We start from the raw sequence: 22,021 nt of genomic DNA on the forward strand, positions 1-22,021 counted from the left end.
GTGGGGCAAATGACTCGGACATTTTCACTCTCTCCTCTGGAAAATGTCTGAAAAACGTTTGGACAGAAGCTCGTGTGAGAAAAGTGACACAGCAATATAACAAACAATATTTATTTTTTACATTCCAATGAAATGAAAATAAAATAATTACATTGCAGTTAAAACAAGTCAGTATTTTCCATTTGCATCAAACTGTTTATTTCCAAATAAGTGAATGTAGATAAAGTGGAACATTTGACCTACTTTGTAAATTGGGTAAAATACTAATAACCCCAGATCAGTGACCAGACCGAGGACTTGCTGCAGTCAGACCTTTGATCGAGGCTGTTTACGTTCTGTCCTGTTGGCAGCGGTTAAATAATTAGTAGATTTGCAAAGGGAAATGAGTGTGGCATGAGTCATGTTAGATAAGGCATACATTTAAAACTCTTTGGGAACTGGGTCAAGTTGGTTCGGCTGGTTTAAATACAAAGAGAATCAGTGCATTGTATGAACATTCGGTGCATGAAAAATAAAGAGCTGTGGGCTATTTTTGCAGTAGTCGGATAAAGTAAATGCATATTCTAAAAATAGTTTTTTGTAAGAGCTTTGGGATAAAAGCAGTATAGTGACACCGCAGACAACACTCATCATATGGCTGAGAAGCGGGGTCAGTGGTTTTATGGCGGGCCGTAAACCCTATAAACAATAAAAACATCTAGATAAACTGAAGCAGTGCATACACACAGGCATCTTTGGTTCAGCTGTACGGTGTCTGATCTGTGTCATAGTAGCTGAGGTAATAAGTTAAAACAGTAAGCACCAATCCACATTTAACATAAAATACTTCTCCCATAAGGCTGTTGGCTTCGTTATGGGGCTTCTGATTTATCTACAATGGGACATTTCACTCAAAGAGGAATCACACAGTCATTTCATATCTGAGTTCTGTGGGAGAGATTTTTGCTCCATTTGCATTGATCTAAATCTGTGGTTTTCGTATATCATGGATAGAGAGATTACACAAGACCACCGGCGACGGAAGGATCAGTTTCTTTTGTGTCTGTTTGGTCTCTCACAAGTTCTTCATGCAGACCTGGCAGCGGCTGATGCGTGCCAGGAGCTGGCCTGCTTTCAGCGTCTCTGATTCTGGGTTAGCGTGGAATGACTGATCAATGGAGGTTAGCCAGAAGCTCTGCTTGTTAGCGAAATAGTGGCACGTCCCTTTGGCTCCATTACACTCGATGAACGGTGTCGTGCGGAAGTCCTCCAGGCAGGAGCCGGGCGACGACAGGGACTGACCTCCACCCTCGTTTCCTGCTGCTGTGTGCTGTGGACATAAAGGCGAGAGGGGGAGGAAGGAGAAGCCAAACATTCAATAAATAACATGGAAAATAATGGAAATAACAGTGAATACGTTTCTGCCTTGTACAGTCAAAAACTGAAAAAAGACAGGAGATAAAACCAAGTGTTTCAGACAGAGGCTGAAAAGAGGGGCTGCAGCAGATTACTCTTCTAACTCCAGAAATGAAATCAGGACTCACCATGAGGTAGGAGTAGCCGATCCACAGGCTGCGCCAGCCGGCAGGGCACTGTGGGATGGTGATGTCTTGACTGTGGACTGCGATGGCAACCGACGGAGCTTCACACACCGAGCAGCGGCTGATGTATGGTTTTATGTCTCCCTCTTCCACGGGCATCATGGGAAGAGGAGCCGTTGTCGACAGCCAGTAGGACTTGTCATTTCTGCTGGCGTAGTAACATAGGTCTCCAGGATTGCAGTAGAGGAAGGGCATGGTGCTGAAGCGTGGGAGGCAAGAGCCGGCCAAACCTGAAAAGGACGAATAGGCCAAATTATACTTTGCAAAAAGACAACACAGATTTGGTTGTATGACACATTTCATACACATTCTAAGAATGACCCTAGATAGGAAGTATATCATTTCACATTTAAAAAGGATTGAAAGTATAAACTAAAGGTACCATGTCATGAATGTATGCCTCCGGCAACCGGTGAAGTTGCAGGAAATATGGTGTTAAACAAATGTTTTTCATTTCATGTCACTTCACTATTTTATCCAAATAGACATATGTATGAAAGTTGGTCAATTTTAGAATATTAATTCTTGACTTACTGCGCCAAAAGTGTTTTGATAAAGTACGAGTGCCTTTTGACCTTTGTGCCAAGCTGAATGACATTCCTTCAAGATGTTCCTGAGATGTTCAGTTCATTAGAATGGGATGGACTTATATAACTACAGTATATGTTTGTTTGGATGACCATGGCAATAATCCTAGTATTTAAACATATATTGGGAATTAAAAGTTGAAAAATTTGCGGCCAATGAGCCAGAACTGAAAATTAAGGGGGAACAGCAAATCATAATCTAGATAAACCCAGATAAACATAAACCAACGTTAAGATAACGGAAGCTAGCATTAGACAAAATTACTGCAGAAAATCCCCTGAATGAACTGAGCTATTCATGCATTTTATAACTTATGACTTCACCTTTTTATTTGTAAGAGGAAGAATGTTGAAAACTAAAGTAAGCATTACATCTGCTGCTAATGTTTTCCAGCCATGTGGGTTGGCAGAGCTAAGAGCAGGCTTGTCCTGGCTGGCAAACTTTAATTAGATAGTGAGTTAGCGCTACTTGAAATGTGAAATATTGTCATGCCCTGAAACTATCGAACTAACTAACCACTAGCAGAAGGAACCGATGAGGCCGACCACTCTGGTGCGTCTTCTAGTTCACTGGATCATGTCAGAGCAGTTTAATGTGGGGAAGAATGAATGCATTCTGACAGGACTGCACTATAAGACACTCACACTGGTATATGATAACACAGTGTTTTATTCTTCCAGAACTGTTTGTAACTTGTAGAATTTAGAAATGAAATAAATCTTTTGTCCATCCCAACTTACCGAGGTCCTGGTTGTGGGCTTTTTCCTGGCCCTCAAGGTACAGCAGACTGTAGCCGTTCCACAGTTTGGACATACCCACGGGACACATGGGCGTCTGATCTGACTGACTGTGCTTCACCAGTAAGTAGCCAACGCTGACACTGCGGCCGGCCATGCCAGGTAACCCAGGGTTTCCAGGGCTGCCGCGGTGACCTGTTGGTGAATGAGGAGGTGTTTTTTGCAGAGTGAACTAATTCTTCTTAATAATAATATCCAATCCAAAAACAGTTACAAAACATGTTTTTATAATAGGTATTTGAAGATTTGAACCTATATCATTGTAAGCTTTTCCTTATCTGAAAATAGCATGTTTACTCAGTTTACCCTCAAACTCTGACAACTTCATCGTCTAAAATGTTATTTAATACAACATCTTGGTCTTGAGGAACATTCAAGTCATCAGCTCACTGCGAATCATTTTCATTTCAGTGCTCAATTGTTCATTCCCTGAAACAACTCTCACAAAAAATAACAATCACAACCCTCTCAGTGACTGGTTCCCTGCTTAATTCTTCACCTACTTTAGAGCCTTTAATCCAGGCTTATCAACCTAATCCTAAACTGCCCCACAGAGTCAGACACACCTTCCATGCCTTGCAGACCGGGGTGGCCCATTTGTCCGACTTCTCCACGGAATCCAGATGTTCCTGGTGTTCCACTGATCCCCGGCATGCCCTTCTGCCCAATGGGTCCCACGAAACCTGTAAAGTAAGCGGTGACGTGGATGTTGTTGAGCAGGACATTTCTCACTCAGAGATGCTCAACAGCCTGGTTTTATGAGAATAACTGACCTGGATCACCAGGAGGACCCTGTGGCCCTATTTCCCCTCTAACCCCCATCGGTCCAAGGATACCCTGTGGTCCCGCAAGGCCCCTCTCTCCTGGGACTCTGACGGGAACTGGAGCAGGACCCTGGCTTCCTGGGAACCCACGGTAACCTGCAGCAGGGATGGATTTCATAAAGACAAACACAAAAGGGCACATATGCTGCAGATACATGATATCCAATGAGCAGTTGGTATATTAGTGCATAATGTACCTGATTCCCCAGTATTTCCTTTTGGACCAGCTGGTCCTCTTTCTCCCTTCACTCCAGTCATACCAGGAACTCCCATCAGCCCTTGCTCCCCTTTCACACCTATAAGAAAGAAAAGATTGCAGATCATTTTATCAAACAACAATATACAGCACCGGTGTACCATCTTTGGCACTGCAAAGTTTATTATTTATATTATCGCTTACTGTTTTCTTTGCAATTTTTTGTATTATTCTGTATATTTTAATATTTGCAGGTTATTTGACTCTTGAATTCTAAAACACTGACACTACAACTAATATTTTATCATTCTAATTCTGAAAAATGTATTAGGATGCTGTGTTGAACGTTGACCCCTGTCTGTCCTGCACCATGAACTCAACAAAAACATGTTCTGAGGTCTTAAGGTTTGTTAGAACGGCAATAAACTCAACTCAACTCAAAGGTTAAACAAACATTAACTGCAAAAACACTGAACTGCCATAAAGTAGTCATACAATCAGTGATACAATAATGTTCAAGTATCCTAACATAATGATATTGTTGTCATTTTACAATATATTATTATACTGATTATTTATTCCATCATATCACATATCGTCCAAATGGAATAGACTGAAATGTATGCCGTTCATCATCTGTCATTGCATTTGAAATTTAATTCATCCTAAAACCTTCTATTTAAGAAATGGCACTCATGGTATTGTGGTCATTTGAAGGCAACATTCTGGTAAATACTTAACTTTGAAAATATTCAATATTTCATTCATACCTTTCTTCCCAGAAACACCATTAGGCCCCCTGTATCCAAATGATCCTTGATCTCCTTTAAATCCTTTTATACCAGGGACTCCAGGAAACCCATTATATCCTGATATGCCCTTTTCTCCAGGGGGAGCATCCAGGCCGGGAAATCCTCTTGGTCCAGGGAAACCTGAGGAACAAATCATTTAGTGTTGATAAATAGACATAAAATGACCAAGAGCTCAAAGTTAACACAAACTGATGCTTAAATTATGCAGATTCAGCAAACAAATATTATATTATATATTATAATATACAATCAACATTCTCTGACTTTAAGTAAAAATATCAAAATAACACTTTGAATCACAATCCTGAAACTAATCGAGAACAGTTGGAAATTTCTCCAGGCAAGATTTCTATTCAATGCATGTACATTTTTGTTTTAAAATCACAAAATTCAATGCTGGTGTAAAGGGTGTGAGATAAGGTTTGTTAAAATCAATTTGATCTAAGAAAATGTTTTAAATTCTCTGTAGCAAAAGCAGAAAAACAGATGTGCTCCAATGTACCAAAGTGATCCCTGGTCACTTGGATTGACGTTTCCTGTTCATTTTCTTACCTGGTAATCCTTCACGTCCTATAAAACCAGGGTCCCCACTGGTTCCTGGTCTGTCTGGGGTCCCATCTGGTCCAATGGGGCCCCGGAATCCTGGTGGCCCAGGATGACCCTGGTCACCTGAACAAATGAAACAAGGGATGTTTCAAGTCTCAAAGTGGTCCAAGCACATTGCAGCATACATTATGAGCATCATTAATTCTATCAGTGAGATGTCAGCAGCTTGAAGGCCTATGGTCAAACTGGGGGCCCTGAGAATGTAGCAGAGTAGTGGCTGACCTGGAGGTCCTTCGAAGCCTTTCAAACCCGCAGTTCCAGGAACGCCCGGCTGGCTGTTGGTGTCACCGGTCTCTCCCTTCGCTCCTTTGACTCCGGGCTCCCCAGCTGGTCCAACGATATCCAGACCTGAGAAGAATATGGCCAGAACAAATACACATGATGAAGAAAAACTGAAAAAGCGCATGTTTCCTTTAAAGTATTTCTCTAAAAAACAAAAAAGAGAAAACAAAATACTCATAACTGAAAAATGCAACAGTCAAAGTTAAATGAATGTAGGTATTATAAGTTTACATCTCACAAATTTAGCTAATTTTTTATATCAAGACTTCGTAGGTGTGTTTTGATCAGATTTGACTGACTGAGAAATCTCATGAGAAATAACTAAAACAATTGTGTGTTCATATTGAACCTGGTTACAGAGTTTCTTTGTCCTTTCTTTTGTAAGCAATCTTTCTGTAAGTAGTATTTTAAACATTAATGGTTTATTCTAGTAATGATAGATACACAAAGGGATGGTTTGGATAAATTCTTGTCATACCCGGTGTTCCTGGGATACCCTTCTGTCCTTTCAGTCCATGTAATCCATAAAGACCCTTCAGGCCAGGGAAACCTGCAAACATTTGCACAGATCAGATGGAGTCATATGGTGGAGTGACAAGTATTTTGTTTTAGGAGAAAAGAAAGACTTAGCACCGATCTGATCTTGTTACCTCTGTTGCCTGGAAACCCAGGAAAACCCGGGTGTCCATCTTTTCCAGGAATTCCAGGAAAGCCTTTTTGACCCTGGTTACCAGGAGTTCCCCTCTGCCCATCTGAGCCTGCAGAAAAACAAAATGTACATGGTTCAGAGTGATTACAGTGCAATACTGCTATAATACATACCATATAAATACCATGATATATCTAAAATGAAATGTGTGAGTGAATAAAATCTCTTACCGCTGTGTCCTGATATTCCTGGATCACCTGGACCTCCTCTTTTCCCTTCAATGCCATCAAAACCAGCAGCACCCCTGTCCCCAGTGTATCCAATCAGTCCTTTTTGGCCTGTCAGGAGGGTATCCAACATTAAGGATGAGAATGCAAACAGGTGCGATCAACAAAAGAGAAGAATTAATAAAGCTGCATGAGCATGTACCGAGAACTCCTTGGAAGCCATCCTCTCCTCTCAGTCCAGTGGGTCCTGGAAGGTCTATCCTAGGACCTTTTTCACCTGTAAGAGTGTTCAAATATATTTTATCACAGTGATTTTAAAATTGGAAGCTGAATCCCACATGGTGTGGAGTTTAAAACTGAGGTTGTACCTATGACCCCCTTCCTTCCCTTGTCTCCTGATGCACCATAGGCTCCAGGACTTCCTTTAATTCCCTGAAAAGGAATACATGAATATGAAATTAATTATCGTTGCAAATACATCACTTAACCTGAGATGTTGTGGTGAAAGAAATAAAATGGACATTAGAAGGTTTACTCCAGGAATTTATTATGACGGGGGAATAACAGGGGACAGATTTAAAGAAGAATGGTCAAACTTAAGAGGCCGAGATATGCTGAGAGCTTTATCCTCTAGTATGGGTCCACAAACACTGCATCGTACATTTTTCACATTTTATTGATTCGTTGATTTGAAAACTCCCCAGAGCCACAGAAAACATTTTGTAAACTGAACTTTGAAATTGTGAGTGTCTTTTGGGACATATTAATCAGCACTGGGGGCCACTTGCATGCATTTTCTCAGCATGGTTCTGCTCACCCTGTTTCCCGGCATTCCTTGAAAACCAGAAATTCCTCGATTCCCAGTGGGGCCTGGCATTCCCTTTATCCCTGGGAGCCCCTGTGCACCTGGATCTCCGTAATATCCTTTCTCATTGCTGGGATCTCCAGGTAAACCATGAGTTCCCTCCTTGCCAGGGAAACCGGGGAAACCCTTAGAACCTGGAGGAAAGAGTAAGATGTAAGAAAGAGAAGCCTGGGATGACAGAGAGAAGGAAGGAGTTGCTGATGTCAGACTGTAGCTCCGCACCTCTTGGCCCAATGAAACCTTGATTTCCTAGATGTCCGCGGTCTCCCTTAACACCCTTCATGTCAACAATCATCTGGGCAGGGATCTGAGGCTTTGACCCTTGTTGACCACTCACACCACGTTCACCTGGCACAAGATGGTGAAGAAGAACGGGATGGTAAGTTTATGTGGGGGTCTCAACAGAACACAGCAGACTGACACATTTCTTGAATCGCAAATATTATTAAATTATAAATCAGTCTTACCCTTCAGTCCACTTTGACCTATCACTCCTTTTAGGCCGACTTGGCCCGGCACTCCAGGTTCTCCTTGCAGCCCCCCGAAGCCCTTCACCCCGAGATCACCCCTTTTCCCCTCGAAGCCTGACATGCCGGGAGATCCTTTGTATCCTGGGAAAGAAAAGGACCATCAAAAGTGAAAAACAAAACAGAACAAAAAATTCATGATATTTGATTTTCAATATTACTCGACAGAGTACTGACAGGATTATCAAGTCAAATATTAGGAACAAACCCTTCATTCCTGGGACTCCTGGGCGTCCATCTGCACCTGGCTCTCCGGGATTACCAGGTGGGCCAAACTCTCCAAGGACACCGTCATCACCGTACCCCCCAGGGATTCCTTTTAATCCAATTGGACCTGGAGGGCCTGATTCTCCTTCAGCTCCCCTCTCTCCAGTGAAACCTGAGCAGGATGATGAACCATAAGGACACAAGAAAAAAGACGGTCAGAAAGGAACAGGAACATTTCTGAGAGAGGGTATCGTGTGTTTGCCATGTTGGCCTCACCTGGCTGTCCAGTAGCGCCACGAGACCCAGGTGGACCTGCTTGCCCAGGGTCTCCAGGGTAGCCATACTTGCCAGCAGGCCCAGGCCTCCCTTCCTCCCCCTGCAATCCTCTAGGTCCATTCTCTCCTTTGAAGCCAATCATTCCTGGCATGCCACCCATTCCTGGTTTGAATGGAAGAACAAGAACATGACACAACAGCTCCCAAATCCTTTACTATCCTACAAATACTGAAGGTAAGGCAAGAAGTCAAAGTAATACAGGAAGGTGAAATAAACTGTTGAGTTTGAACATCACTTACCTGGATAGCCGGGTTCTCCTTGATTCCCAGTCTGGCCTCTATTTCCTTGAAGCCCAGGCATCCCAGAGTCACCGGGAGGTCCAGGTGAAGCCCCAAAGATCTCACCATGGAAACCCTTTTCACCTTGTGCCCCGTGTCGGCCGGGCACACCGGGCAAACCAGGGGCACCAAGTGAACCTTTGCTACCAGGAAATCCCAGGTCACCACGTGCGCCGGCAAAACCTTTTGGGAAAACCATTAAATTAAAAGTAAAAAATCAGGAAGAAGGATACAATTCAAGTCAAATTTCAGATGTGATCCTCTCTATCTGATGATTGGCCTGTGTTTTCTTGTCATTCCTTACCTGGTGGTCCAGAACGGCCACCTATGCCTTGCTCTCCTGTTTCTCCTTTCTCTCCTTGAACACCAAGTAGACCCTGTGTTCCTTTTTGGCCTTGTAGACCTAGTTCACAAAACATAAAAAATTATATAAATGATTCATAGATATTCACATGCAGGGAATACAGAACAATATCTTCTTGTTGAGTTACCTGGGAAACCTGGTAATCCAGTGGGTCCTGGAGGGCCAGGCTGCCCAGGAGGTCCTGGATCTGCATTACAAGGACCTGAAATTAAAAAACAGAGGGTTACTGTTTAGGGCAACATCTTGGTAAAAGTGACTGTTTATGTGTGACTGTTTTATATAAAACTATTTTGATTGTTGTCTGCTGCCCAGCGTGGGTTGTTTTTTATAACATGACACTATCATTACATTAGCTGGTATCTCAACACACCGAACATCAAATTAAATCATCATGCACACAAGTCAAATAATAAAAAGGCAAAGCTGTTATCACAGAGCTGTTAAAAAGGAAGCAATAAGGTGAAAACCATTATACCGGCTACCTGTTACAGTCCGTCCTCCATCTCCTGTCGAACTACAGCCGCCTTTTAGTTGAAAATGAGAGAGAATGAAAGAGACAGGCATTCGGAACCAGAGTTATTCAAAAGCACAAGTATTATCTCAAACAAGCTCAGCTGCAGCTGGTTTGAGGGATGCAGTCCCTGCATCAAGGAGACAACAGGGGGCGAAGAGAGAGAGGTAAATTAAATGGCAACATAACCTCCTCATGCTTCCTCCTGTTTTAATCACAAGCCATTAATGTTAATTCCCATTTCACTGCTTTGCATAAGAGAATATTTTCAGACAGTCATGGTAAAATCAAATATTTAGATTGAAAACAGTTAAGAATCACTGTAAAGTAGTGAAAGCCTTGAAGGAGTAATATGCAACATGTTTAAGACTTGATGAAAAGGAAGAAGGCAGTGGTCAGCTGCCTCTTACCTGGACTACCAGCTATTCCAGGAACTCCATCATAACCTGCCAGACCGTCGTCCCCAGGTAAACCACGATGGCCTTTGGGGGCCCCAAGGACTGCACCTGGCTCTCCTCTCAGTCCAGCTACACCGGGTTGACCAGGTCGACCTGGGAAACCTTTGTCTCCACGTTCTCCCCAGGGCCCTTCTCCCTGTTGACATGAACCAGTTATAATGTGTATCTGACCCTATGCTCTTAATAATGTAATTGATAATGATTTTAAATATGATGAGTATGTCATTATAACAATGACCGATGGACTCACCGGAGGACCTTGGCTCCCAGGGATTCCTGGTAAACCGTTTAGGCCTGGAACACCTTGTGCTCCTGACTCACCGTCTCTTCCAGGATCCCCCTGATCTCCAGGATATCCTGCGTAGATCAGACACACATAAAGATATTAAAAAAAAAAATATATATATATATATATCTATATATCTATATATATATATATCTATATATAGATATATATATATATACAATCCATACACTCCTGCATCATCACACATGTACATGCAGTAGACAGTTGGTTACTTTATTCTGCACTTGTAGCCCTGGTGCTGATCTGAAATTAAATAACATATAGACTGCACCTTTCTGTGTTGCCACAGTTGCTTCCCCTTTTTGGCCTTTTGGCCCCGGTTCCCCATTGAGCCCATGTGAGCCCTAAAAGACATCATATGAAAGAGTGAGGGAACTAAAAAGAACGTAAAATAAACAATGGAATAAAATAATTATGAGGATATATGAGTTTGTAATTCTTTTTTAAAATATGTTTTTCATGATTTGTCTCTTACAGGGAACCCATCATCGCCTCGGGGACCTGGGTCTCCTGAATCACCCTCCTGACCAAACTCTCCCATCATCCCAGGATCACCACGATCCCCAGCAGGGCCAGGAAGCCCCGATGGAGAGTTTACAACACTGCACTCACATTCTCCATGGTCACCTACAGGGACAGAACATGGTGCATTATGAAGTATTTAAAGAAACACTGATTCTCCTGTCTGACCAAGATATTACCAATAATTCATCATGATGTGAGCAATCATGGTTACAGCACCTTTCACTCCTTTATAGCCTGCATTGCCAGGCCGTCCTCTCCCACCTGGAGCCCCCTTAAAGAACTCAGACCCTGGGAACAAACAGAAATACAGCAAATTCATTTTAGAAGAAAAGGAGGGAATTAAATATAGATAAAACTTAGTATGGGATTATCAAAACAAATGCACAGTAAACCACTCTCTCACATGTTCCTATTGCTCCAGGAGGACCCCTGATCCCTTGGCGCCCGTCGACCCCTGGGGGTCCTACACTGACTGCAGGGCTCCCTGGTTCCCCTGGTGGGCCCTTCTCTCCTTGTTCCCCCTTTATGCCAAATGGCCCAAAAAAGTCCCACACTGAGAGAAACAAATGGAAGAAGGTTCATATAACAGACAAGTATGTGCAACACTCTAATGACTACAATGAATCTGAGTCTGTGGATCAAAGTGTGGAGGATTCTCTTTGTTTAGCTTCAGCTGATGGACCTTGTTGTTGCGTGTCAGAGGCAGGACGTCCTGGGGGTCCGGGGAAGCCTTGATCTCCTACTGGACCCCTCTCTCCATCTGGACCCTGCTCACCAAGGGGACCTGGCGGTCCAGCTTTTCAAATCAAAGCAAATAGAAGAAACATTTGTTAACTGCAACAGGTAACCTCGACTGCATGAATCCATTCTTTAACCCATGTAGCGCTCCATCAGATTATGGATGAAAGTTTATAAAGGGGTTCTAAACTAATGTAGCCTCATTTGAGCATGCTGTAATAAAATAACAATAATAAAAATTGTTGTGTTTATTATACCAGATTTCTTCTCTTCATCTGTCACTAGGTTTCTCTGTTGTATTTATTTGAAAAAGACCCTTAATTTATACCCAATCAATGACTTTTAAGTCATTAATTATTTTTCATCTCATCCAGCTGCCCCCCGACACCACCTGGTCTGCATCCTGTCAGGTGACGCCCCTGGAGGACAAGAAGCTTGATTGTTCCTCAGTTCTCTGCTATGAATATGAATAACCGTCATCAGGTCCATATTTATCTTGAGCACTTGACTTACTGTGGTCGATTAGAGCTGAACTTCAGTAATAAAAAAATGCCCCTACCAGAGTTTCACTTCATGTCAGCAACAACTTTTTAAAAAAGGCCATGAACACTATCGGATGTGTCACTCTCTGTTTCCTCTTTTCTGTTGACTCATTTTTCTTTTGTTCTAATCTACATACCTGCCGTAGACCAAGGCCAGGATCCAGATGAGATCAGCTCTCCTGGTTCACCTCTGACTCCCTGAGGCACAAAGTTAACGTCAGTCTTTGCGAGTCTGTGGTTTCAGTGTCATTATTTTGCGTGAGCACAAAGGTGAGATGTGGACACACTGTTTGAAAATGACAACCACACTTGTCCTGTTGCTGTAATGTGTCTGATCAATATCCTGTTTTTCCTTTTTTAATCGCTGTGTGTTGTTGTTTCACTTCTCTGGGGCATTTTTCACTGGATTCACTCGCTGCTTAACTTATCAAATGGAAGCATTACACATGTCTATTCTACAATTTAAAGCAAAGTTTTAGAGGTTTCAACAATATTTGATGTAGTAACAATATCTTACTGACACCTAGTGGTGGAAAATAACCTTCATTTTCTTGAATATTTTGCACATGTTGTGATAATAGTGAAATACTCAAACACCATGCATAATTTTGCAGCCTCAACATTACATTGGAATATTTTTAGAATCTTTAAACACAAACATTTGAAATCTATGAAAATTTGAAATTCCCTGCCAGATCTTAAAAAAACATATAACTTTGTAATAATGACAAGTTTCCCACCAGTTTGTGTTTCAATTTTTTCAAAACACATCATATGAAAAGTACATGACAGAAATATAATTAATTAATATTGTTTTCGTAAAAAGGAATTAGTGATTTGTCCCGACAACGTGCGTGAATTTTAAGAAAATGTCTTATTTTGTTCCTCTGCAAGTAAAACTTGCCTAAAAAAGGTTAAAAATAAATAAAACTCTTCTAAGAGTCACAGTCTTGCATTAAGCATTATCATGAACATGTACATAAAGTAAGAAGAGTTAAGTTACGTTTAATTTTAGAGGGAAGCCCCCTGTAAGTGTTAAAGTATAAACTAGGTTATTATTACAGATGCATTAATGTATTAGTAGCATTTTACTGTTCTGGATCTGGTTGAGTGGAGGTAACTTTTACTTATTCATATCATTTATAGGTAGTTTGATCTGTATCATTGCATCATGATTCAAAATTTAATGGTAACGAAGAGGAAAGTAACAAGTTACTTCACAGTGCAAATAACTCTGATTTGTACAGTGCAGTACTTGTGTAAAGGTACTTAGTTACTTTGTCAAAATACTATTATAAATGCATATATTTTTGTCATCAAGTTGAAAAAGGTTTGAGAAGTTAAAATCCAGGAATCACACAGTTGTGTTGCTTTCTCACCTTAAATCCATCTCTGCCTCTTGGTCCTGCTTCACCAGAATCCCCCTGATCGAGATTTTTCATTTATGAAGTTATAAAATGACATTTTATTCAGATTTGAAGATACAATAATAAAAGAATCTTTCACACAGACATACCCTTGGCCCAGGTCTCCCATCTGCGCCTGGTTCACCCTGGAACAGCATTCAAAAACAGCATTAAGGGCAAATATCATGTGGATAGAAGACAGAGTTTTGCTGAATGTGAAATAATTCAAGTGTGCTGACCCGTGATCCAGGGAATCCCATTACACCAGTTTCTCCTCTGTATGACTGAGATCAAAGCAAAAAGTGACGTCAGTGTCATGGTGACGTGTGGATGTTTGTGTGTATGTGAGTATAAATAGATATAAATGGGTAAAATCACCAATGAAACGATGACATACCTCATCTCCTCTTTCTCCTTTAACACCTTTTTCTCCACGATGCCCCTACAATAAAGACAGTTGAGTGTTTTTGTGGAACATCAGTTTGAGTTGCTTACAGCAGGGTAATGACTGAAGATTAGCACATGTTGCTGATGGACAGACCGGGATTCCATAGTGGGGTCCGTAGGGGGGCTCAGAATAAGGATGGGTAGAGTTTCCTTGCAGCCCTGGAGGTCCAATGTCCCCCTGTGGTGGGAAGAAGGAAGTGCCACACAAGTCAGTCAGCTCAGAGAGAAAAAAATCATCATTGGCTGCTCACATCCTCATCCTCTACATGTGTACCAATACCAAGTCCTCTTGTTTAAACCTTACTGGTAGAATTACAGAAATATAAGCAACAAGTAAGTAACAGTTTGATGTATTTCATGAGCTCATCATCTGTTCTAATGTACAATTTATCACATTAGTTTGGTGAATTGTAAAATGTATTAGAAGTTACATTTAATTCAAGTATACGATCATATAATTGTACATAAGTACAGTACTTAGTTAATGTACTTTGAAAGTCTTATAAATGACTTCATGTTGTAACCACTGACTGGACAGACATTAGTGATGCATTTGTACAAACATGGCCACTCACTTGGTCTCCTCTGGTTCCTTTAATCACTTTGGTCATAGTGCCCTGCTCAGAAAAACAAAAATACAAGTGAGGTTGTCTTCTTACATTTGCTACAGTTCACACACTCTCTGCAGTATTTACAGTCATGCAACAAGTTTGGATTTTGTTATATTATGTTCATGTTGTTGTTACGTTACCTTTGGTCCACGAGGCCCGGGAGGCCCTGGGGGACCCTTTCAAAAGACAAACAACAGGACCCTGATAAGTATTTTTACATCATAATAGATTTGGCTTCACAATCCAAACAATTGCACAAGCTTCACCTTTGGTCCTGGGAAGCCTCTGTTACCCTGCCATCCTGGCTTTCCTGGAGGCCCCTGAAAAAAAACCACATGAAAGACCAAGTCAGTGGGAAAGAATTGCAATTGATGAAAAGTACATTTTAGATTATTCATTGGATTTAACTTGTCTTACAAATATTCCGTGGATCCCTGGTGTGCCTGGATTTCCCTGTGGAGGGACGATTAAAGAGTTATGACGTTAGCAACATCTGTACGACTTTCCAGCTAAATAAAGGTATAAATGCATGTTTATGGAGCCAGATGTCATTAGTAAAGCAATATGTGATGTGAACTCACCCTGAAACGCTCCATGTACACACTCAGCTCCAGAGAGTCTCCCTTCTCTCCCTTCCTGCCTGATTGTCCCTTGGAGATAAAAAGCAATGGTGAGGAAGTCAAACTCTACATGGTTTACACGTCACTATCTAGACAGGGTTTAGAGTCTCACTTACAGGAAAACCAGGTGAGCCGTTATAACCAGGTTGTCCAGATAAACCTGAGTCTCCCTTCGTCCCGTTACAACCGTCGGCACCCGGCCTCCCTCTGGGCCCAGCTTGTCCTGGGTGACCCTGCAGTGAAGTCAAATCAAAACAGTCACATCAAGCAGAATAAATGTGAAAATACAACTTGATGACTCTGCTTTCATCCAGACTGGAGGATGGACTTACAGGTATGCCATCATTTCCAGAAAAACCAGGAATGCCGGTTTGTCCCTGTGGAGCAACAAAAATGAAACATTTAAAAAAAGATTTCACTGTAGTTTGTTTTAAATAAATATATATATTAAAAAAAAGACAATGATATTTTACCACGCTTCCTTTAGGACCTAGGATGCCACTATGGCCACTGTCGCCTTTGTGGCCCTTTGGTCCCTGGATGCCGTGATCACCTGGTCTTCCAAAAGGCCCCTGTGTACCATGGGGACCAAGAGGCCCAGGTTGACCCTGATGTCGGGAGGTTAGAAAAAAAAACAGATTAAGTTAATTTCAGTGAATGAATTATTCAAATAAAGTATTGCCCTCTGTACTTTAATTGAAATTAATAGTTTTATTAATCAATCAATTGCATTATCATTTTTTGTCATGAGTGTTGTTTAACAAAAGCCAGACTAACAATGGAGATAACCTTGGTAAGAAAACAAAGTAAACTTACCTTTGGATGAATAAGAGGATTTAAAAACAGGAAAAGTGTTAATTAAGGGTTTAGAAACAAAGCATCACAACAATGCAACAAAAGAAGTGAGATCATACATTTCACACCATGTGACGATGTGATCATTTGATTTTGTGTTTCCGTCACAAGGGGGAGACAAACTATTCTATTCCTCTTCATCAGCGCTCCTCGCTCTCTACAGCCCCCCAGTGGTCACTTAGTGTACTTGAGCTTCAGAGCTTTAAAGTCACACAGACAGGACACTTCTCTAGAAGAGAAGGAAACAGGTGATTTAAAAAAACACTCACACAATGATTTTCAGTTTGTGTTACTGTCATTCACGTGTCTGGGGAGATGCTCGAGGGGCAGAAAGAAGACAAGGGTTGGTGGGATGGAACCAGAATATGAACAGAACTGCCAGGGGTTGAAAATGAAATGCAAGGGTAAAGACACGAAGAGAATTTGGTGTTTGTATGTTCTAAGGTTGATGGGGTCAAAAAGTAATGACCTGTGAGGTTTAGGGGCCTGACAATGTTCCTGTGAGAACCAACAACCACAGCGATGTTATACGACCCCAGACAGAGATACTTTCTGGGCCCTGTGATATAAAGCTCGAGCCAAAGGGTCTCGAGGGAACTAATGAAACTGCAGGGAGCCTAAACAATGTCAAATAACAATTCAAACAATCTCACTAACGAATCCTGATGCAGATAGTGTGAGATAAATATAAATGATGCATTTGCACTTATGCAGCTTGTGTGACCTGTGTGTGTGTGATTGTGCGTTTCGGGCCAAAAAGCCACCCATAAGGCTTTTTAACAGGAGGTGTGTGTTTTCTCTGTGCAGCTGCTGCCTATAGAGCCGACAACAGACACACACCAGTCCTGTGAAAACAACTCAAACACCACATGAACAACAGGAGTGTTTTATAGTCTCTGCTGTGATTTTGTACATTTACAAATGAAAACAGCCAGAGTTTCAGACTTGATGTGATAAATATATTCAATTTAATTTTATGTGTATAGCACCAATTAGCAATACATATTATCTCAAGGCACTTTACGTAGAAGGTCGAGACCTTAAAAATGACAGAGAACAGTTCCCAAAATGAGCAGCGCTGTGACAACTGTGGAGAGAAAAACCTCCATAACTGGAAGGAACCTTGTACATAGAACCTCTAACCAATGTATCTTGCCTCACGCTGGTTATTTATCATTAATAAAAACATCACAAAAATACACCTTAAAATAGAAATCATCACAATCTGGATTTATTCACAATATTATGAAGGGTTTCCAGTATAACGGAGTTTTAAAGACACCTGAGATGAAACTGTAGTCTGCAGGCAGCTCTGTGAAGCTGCACTTATCTGTTGGTCCTTGAGCTAAATGCTAATGTTAACAAAAAAGACACAAAAAAAGTCTCTGCCCAAACACCGTTCACATTGAAAGGATAATAATTAAGCAGACTCATTTAAAAAAAAAAAGACAAATGGTTCTGTCAAATGAATAGTTTGACAATAATTCACATGGAGGGAGAAGTTAAATATACAGTGATGGAGGAGAGGAGCGAGCTGGAGAGGTGTTATTCAAAAGTGGTTTATTATTACTGGGGAGGGGGGGGTTCAGTATGCACCACTGCTGACTATCTTTCTGCATGGCTTGAACACAGGTCAGATAAATACCAGGCTCCTTATACAACTGACAAATGGGGGACATGTTTCAAAGGTCATACTGTCTAAGAAAACATCGACAATGCTGGATCTAAACACTGAAACATAAAGGGAGACATGCACCTTTGGATTCCATAAAGTTCATGCAGGTATACAGCTGTAAAACTGTTGTTCCTTTACACCTCATCATTTCCTTATTCCTCTATTCTCTCCTGAGCCGGTCCTCCCCTCACTTTAATTACCAGTCCACTGCAGCTTCACTTCTGTCATCCCTCCATACTCCCCTCTCTTATCTGCTCACACTACTTCCACACAGCATTTCCTTGCCCTCCCTAAACTCTGGGGACTCGTTACATACCATCGCATCTAATCTATCCCTCCTTTGTCTGTCTGTATTCTTTCCCTTCCTGTCTCGGCTCAGCAAAGACTAATCAACATGTTAACCTCCAAATGAGCCATCGACAGATTACGAAGAAAAGAAAAAAGAGACGGCATGAAAAAGTCACAGGAGATGAAAAAAAGTATGGGAGGAAGCATAAAAAGGACTGGTATTGAAAAATACATGACAGGAGATTGACGGTTCAGGAGATTGTTCGGGTCAGACGTGTTCACAGAAACTGGAAATTGTCCAGATTATTCAGGTGAGGGACGTTTTTGTTTTTGATGACATCTTCGTCATCATCTTGTAATGTGTACGACTCGTCGTTTTCATCCTGACGTTTAAGTGTTTCTGTTTTGCCTTCCACTCCCTGGCAGTGACTTCTCTGGACAATGTCCTGCTGTGTCCTCACATGGGCACACTTGGACAATGTGAATGTGAAGGAGTCGGACATTTTGGTTCTCACATATGTTCCCTTCGAGAATATCCCTAGTTTGGATGATTTCAGGAGATCATCCAGAGTTCAGTGCACGTCTAAGACCAGGTGTATTGTGACATAGCTTCGGGTGGATGGACATGTAGTGGAGCAGAAACCATGAGACACAGATCCTGACATCTAGATGAGTGGAAGCTGAGTGATCTTCAAACAAACATGATTTAGATTCCCTTAAAGGAAACCGCTCACACACACATGCATGTCTGTTCAGGTCTGAGTTCTTCTCTGTGAGTCTTTGAAGGCCCGTCATGACTTTACCAGGTTATGAAGCTCAGACATGTGCTTCTCTTGGCTCATTTCTGTAACTGTAGCTGTCTGCGCTGCTTTATTTTTCTTCCCGTCACAGTCGGCTCATGTCGTACCTTCAGCCTCACGTCTTGTGAGCTCCGTAATGGCGAGCGGTGAGCCGTCAATCAGCAGTCAGATCTACTAAAGTCACAGAGGCGTCTCCACAAGTTCAAACTTCTGGCTTCAACCTTGGTTCTGCATGTCATGAAGTCAATTTACTTTTAGACTCTGAATATACGAGAAAGTGGAGTTTTTAAAACAGAGACACCAGGACTGTGAAAACTTCTCACCCCCCCAACACACACACACAAACACACACACACACACACACACACACACACACACACACACACACACACACACACACACACACACACACACACACACACACACAGGCCGGCTGAGGTTCACAGTTCATTCCAACCCAAATATCCAAACTAAACAAGGTCCAAAGAGGTTGATGTTTTACAACTGAATATGAGGAGCCAGAGGTTCAGGTGTCTATGTTAGGTTAGGGTCAGTTCACCTGAATAGCACATAAAACATATTTTCTCACATGCTCTTTTTGTGTGGATCTTCAGCTATTTACTTGTAAGGTGGGATTTTGTTTGTGGTGCTCACAGCAATGAAGGACATATTCTATCTAAAAAGTTCAACAACTACATCACTTTAACAATTTATCCTTTTCTTTACAAAAACACTATGAACATTTTATCAGCAGTTATGTGGGTCAACTTTTCAGCATAGAACAGTTTCAACCAAAACAAAAGATCTCACTGTGAGATGTGGATTATAAATCTAAATACAAATCGGAATCTAAAACAAACACGTTTTTGGCATTTGACATATTTAGGTTTCAGCATTATCTTAACCTTAACCTGATCAAGTGCCTTTGTGGCATCTCACCCGTATCCAGACATCTCTGGAAAGTCCCTGCTCTTCACACTATAAAATGCAGTAAGAATATTCCTCTCCTTGTGCGTATGTGGGTGTGTGTTTGCATTTCTCGTTCCTAAATCACAGATCTATTAAAAGTTCCCCCCATCTGACAGCATCAATTTCATCAGACTGTCCCTTGGGTGGAGGGATTTGGGAACGACCCACTAAGAACAGGATGGGAACACGCAGCCCAGAGTGCAAACCTCTGACCTCAGAGTGGAATAAAATAAATCAATAAACAACTGGCCGGAAGCCTCCTCCATTATTCAATCTCTCTGCCAAAGACAAAAAAAATATATAGATGACGTTTTGACTCTCAAACGGAAACTTATACAGATTAAAACCCTAATTCAAAGGTGGGAGGTCAACAGAGGAAGGATGAATCCCAGGAAAATATCAGTCTTGGATACAACCATTAAAAAGTGCCATTAAAAAAAAAGAGAACAAAATCTAGTTTTGTTTTTCATGAATATTCAACCCTGTATTTACTCTGTTGCAAACAAAGCTAATTCCTGTCCATGTCCAGTGTACTTCCAGTGGTTGTATATACTGCATCTCCTCAGAAATAACATAGAATCTAAAGTGTCGGGGTGAGGTAGGACCAATGCTATGTGTTGTGAACTTTACCCTCTGATGTCATAAGTGTGGGACAGGGTGCTGCCCCCCCCCCCCCCCCCCCCACAACACTCGTGTCATGTTTGCTTGTTCTAATTAACTTATTATCCTGGTGAGTGTCTGTGAGCTGCCTGCTGCAAGAATGTCGACAGAATGACGACAGTAACTGAAGAGTATTTACAGTACAAATCAATCTTTATATGTTTTACTAGACTCATATGCAGTCACTGTGACTTTTGACCACTGAAATCTAACCAGTTAATCTTTAAATTCAAGGTACATCTGGTCAAAATTGAAATTTCCCAAGGGCAGACTTGAGATATATGTTCAAGAGGCCGAAAACATGATTTGTGAGGCCACCATGGTCTCGACCTTTGACCTGTCGCCACCAGAATCGACTCAGTTAATCCGTGAGTTGAAATGTATATTTATACCAAATCTGAAAAGATTCTCTCGATGCGTTCCTAAGTTAACACGTTCACAAGGCAAAAGAGATTCACACGGTCACAGTGATTTTGACCTTTGACCAGTTCATCCTTGTGACAACTGAACGTTTGAAGTTTAAAGAAATTCCCTAGAGGGGTTTCCAAAGATATTACCTTCACAAGAATGGAAAAGATGGATGAACAGACAACCTGAAAACATAAGGCCTCCAGTCACTGGCTGTCACAGACACTGAGGCATGAAAATATTACGATAAAACAGTTGTAAAATATTTTAAAAATTTAATTGGGCAATAAAAGAATTAAGAACCATAAGATCATACAATTGCAGGAAAATTGTTTCATTTCTAAGACATAAAAGCCAATCACTGCTCTGATCTGGTATTGGAGTGGAATGGAGGGAAGAAAGCAAAGATGAATAGAACAAATGAAGGAAGGAAAAGTTGGTGTGGAAAGGGGAAATTTTACAGAATGATTCAAAAAAAGAGGAAAGGGATAGAAGACAAAGAAAAGCGAATGAATTAACACAAGGAAAGAAAGAGGAGAGGAAGGAACGTAGATAAGAAGGATATGAAATTGGAAACAAGGGTGGAAAAGAAGTGGCCAGGAAGGAGAGTTGCAGCACATAAACACTAAATATCGCTTCCTAACTCCCACATCAGGCCTCAGACGCTCTGGTGGATGGGGTCCCACTGCTCTGTGACCCTCCTGAAATATTTTTCTTGGACACATTTTTCTTAGACTCATTTCCTGAGGATCTGCATCTGAAGCCCCGAAGGGGAAACAGAGAATCAGCTCCCCTGGAGGGGTAAGGGGAATAAGGGGTTAGGGTAAAGCACTGAGAGGGCCCTCAACTGGAAGCCCCTGAGGAGGAATCAGGCAGAACAAATAAACATGTGTAGATGATGTTTAGATATCTATTAGAGTGTGTTTAGATCCCCTGGCTGTAGTCAGGGAGGTCAACTTTCTGGAACTCCTTGATGGAAGAAAATGTCTTCTAAAAGTCCCAGATGATGAGGCCGTACAGGCTACAGGTGGGACAGGAAGTTATGAAAAATTGTCTCTGTTGC

General features: G+C 41.5%; 1 protein-coding gene across 2 annotated transcripts in view; it reads right to left on the reverse strand.

Moving 5' to 3' along the window:
* Nucleotides 1-95: 95 nt before the first annotated feature.
* The window catches only part of col4a2 (collagen, type IV, alpha 2), a 50,714-nt gene continuing 28,788 nt past the window's right edge, over nt 96-22,021 (reverse strand). The window contains exons 5-48 of one of the 2 annotated variants that reach the window (XM_020089776.2): nt 15,777-15,911; nt 15,636-15,680; nt 15,420-15,536; nt 15,265-15,333; nt 15,101-15,136; nt 14,950-15,003; nt 14,824-14,859; nt 14,648-14,689; nt 14,167-14,250; nt 14,023-14,067; nt 13,865-13,909; nt 13,736-13,771; nt 13,599-13,643; nt 12,357-12,417; nt 11,622-11,735; nt 11,343-11,492; nt 11,156-11,227; nt 10,890-11,041; nt 10,686-10,758; nt 10,358-10,464; nt 10,060-10,243; nt 9,621-9,662; nt 9,266-9,340; nt 9,079-9,177; nt 8,736-8,957; nt 8,437-8,598; nt 8,162-8,332; nt 7,894-8,037; nt 7,649-7,774; nt 7,379-7,560; nt 6,930-6,993; nt 6,764-6,838; nt 6,565-6,672; nt 6,336-6,443; nt 6,164-6,235; nt 5,626-5,751; nt 5,350-5,466; nt 4,756-4,917; nt 3,987-4,085; nt 3,739-3,885; nt 3,532-3,648; nt 2,909-3,100; nt 1,524-1,810; nt 96-1,309 (exon numbers count right to left, since the gene is read on the reverse strand). In XM_020089776.2, coding sequence (XP_019945335.1) covers nt 1,055-1,309; nt 1,524-1,810; nt 2,909-3,100; nt 3,532-3,648; nt 3,739-3,885; nt 3,987-4,085; nt 4,756-4,917; nt 5,350-5,466; nt 5,626-5,751; nt 6,164-6,235; nt 6,336-6,443; nt 6,565-6,672; nt 6,764-6,838; nt 6,930-6,993; nt 7,379-7,560; nt 7,649-7,774; nt 7,894-8,037; nt 8,162-8,332; nt 8,437-8,598; nt 8,736-8,957; nt 9,079-9,177; nt 9,266-9,340; nt 9,621-9,662; nt 10,060-10,243; nt 10,358-10,464; nt 10,686-10,758; nt 10,890-11,041; nt 11,156-11,227; nt 11,343-11,492; nt 11,622-11,735; nt 12,357-12,417; nt 13,599-13,643; nt 13,736-13,771; nt 13,865-13,909; nt 14,023-14,067; nt 14,167-14,250; nt 14,648-14,689; nt 14,824-14,859; nt 14,950-15,003; nt 15,101-15,136; nt 15,265-15,333; nt 15,420-15,536; nt 15,636-15,680; nt 15,777-15,911 — 4,854 coding nt within the window. In that variant the 3' untranslated portion in view covers nt 96-1,054. The remainder of the gene's footprint in view (nt 1,310-1,523; nt 1,811-2,908; nt 3,101-3,531; nt 3,649-3,738; nt 3,886-3,986; nt 4,086-4,755; nt 4,918-5,349; nt 5,467-5,625; nt 5,752-6,163; nt 6,236-6,335; nt 6,444-6,564; nt 6,673-6,763; nt 6,839-6,929; nt 6,994-7,378; nt 7,561-7,648; nt 7,775-7,893; nt 8,038-8,161; nt 8,333-8,436; nt 8,599-8,735; nt 8,958-9,078; nt 9,178-9,265; nt 9,341-9,620; nt 9,663-10,059; nt 10,244-10,357; nt 10,465-10,685; nt 10,759-10,889; nt 11,042-11,155; nt 11,228-11,342; nt 11,493-11,621; nt 11,736-12,356; nt 12,418-13,598; nt 13,644-13,735; nt 13,772-13,864; nt 13,910-14,022; nt 14,068-14,166; nt 14,251-14,647; nt 14,690-14,823; nt 14,860-14,949; nt 15,004-15,100; nt 15,137-15,264; nt 15,334-15,419; nt 15,537-15,635; nt 15,681-15,776; nt 15,912-22,021) is intronic. The other variant, XM_020089777.2, reaches the window with a different exon arrangement.

The sequence above is a fragment of the Paralichthys olivaceus genome, chromosome 10 (genome assembly GCF_024713975.1).
Source record: "Paralichthys olivaceus isolate ysfri-2021 chromosome 10, ASM2471397v2, whole genome shotgun sequence".
Lineage (NCBI taxonomy): Eukaryota > Metazoa > Chordata > Actinopteri > Pleuronectiformes > Paralichthyidae > Paralichthys > Paralichthys olivaceus.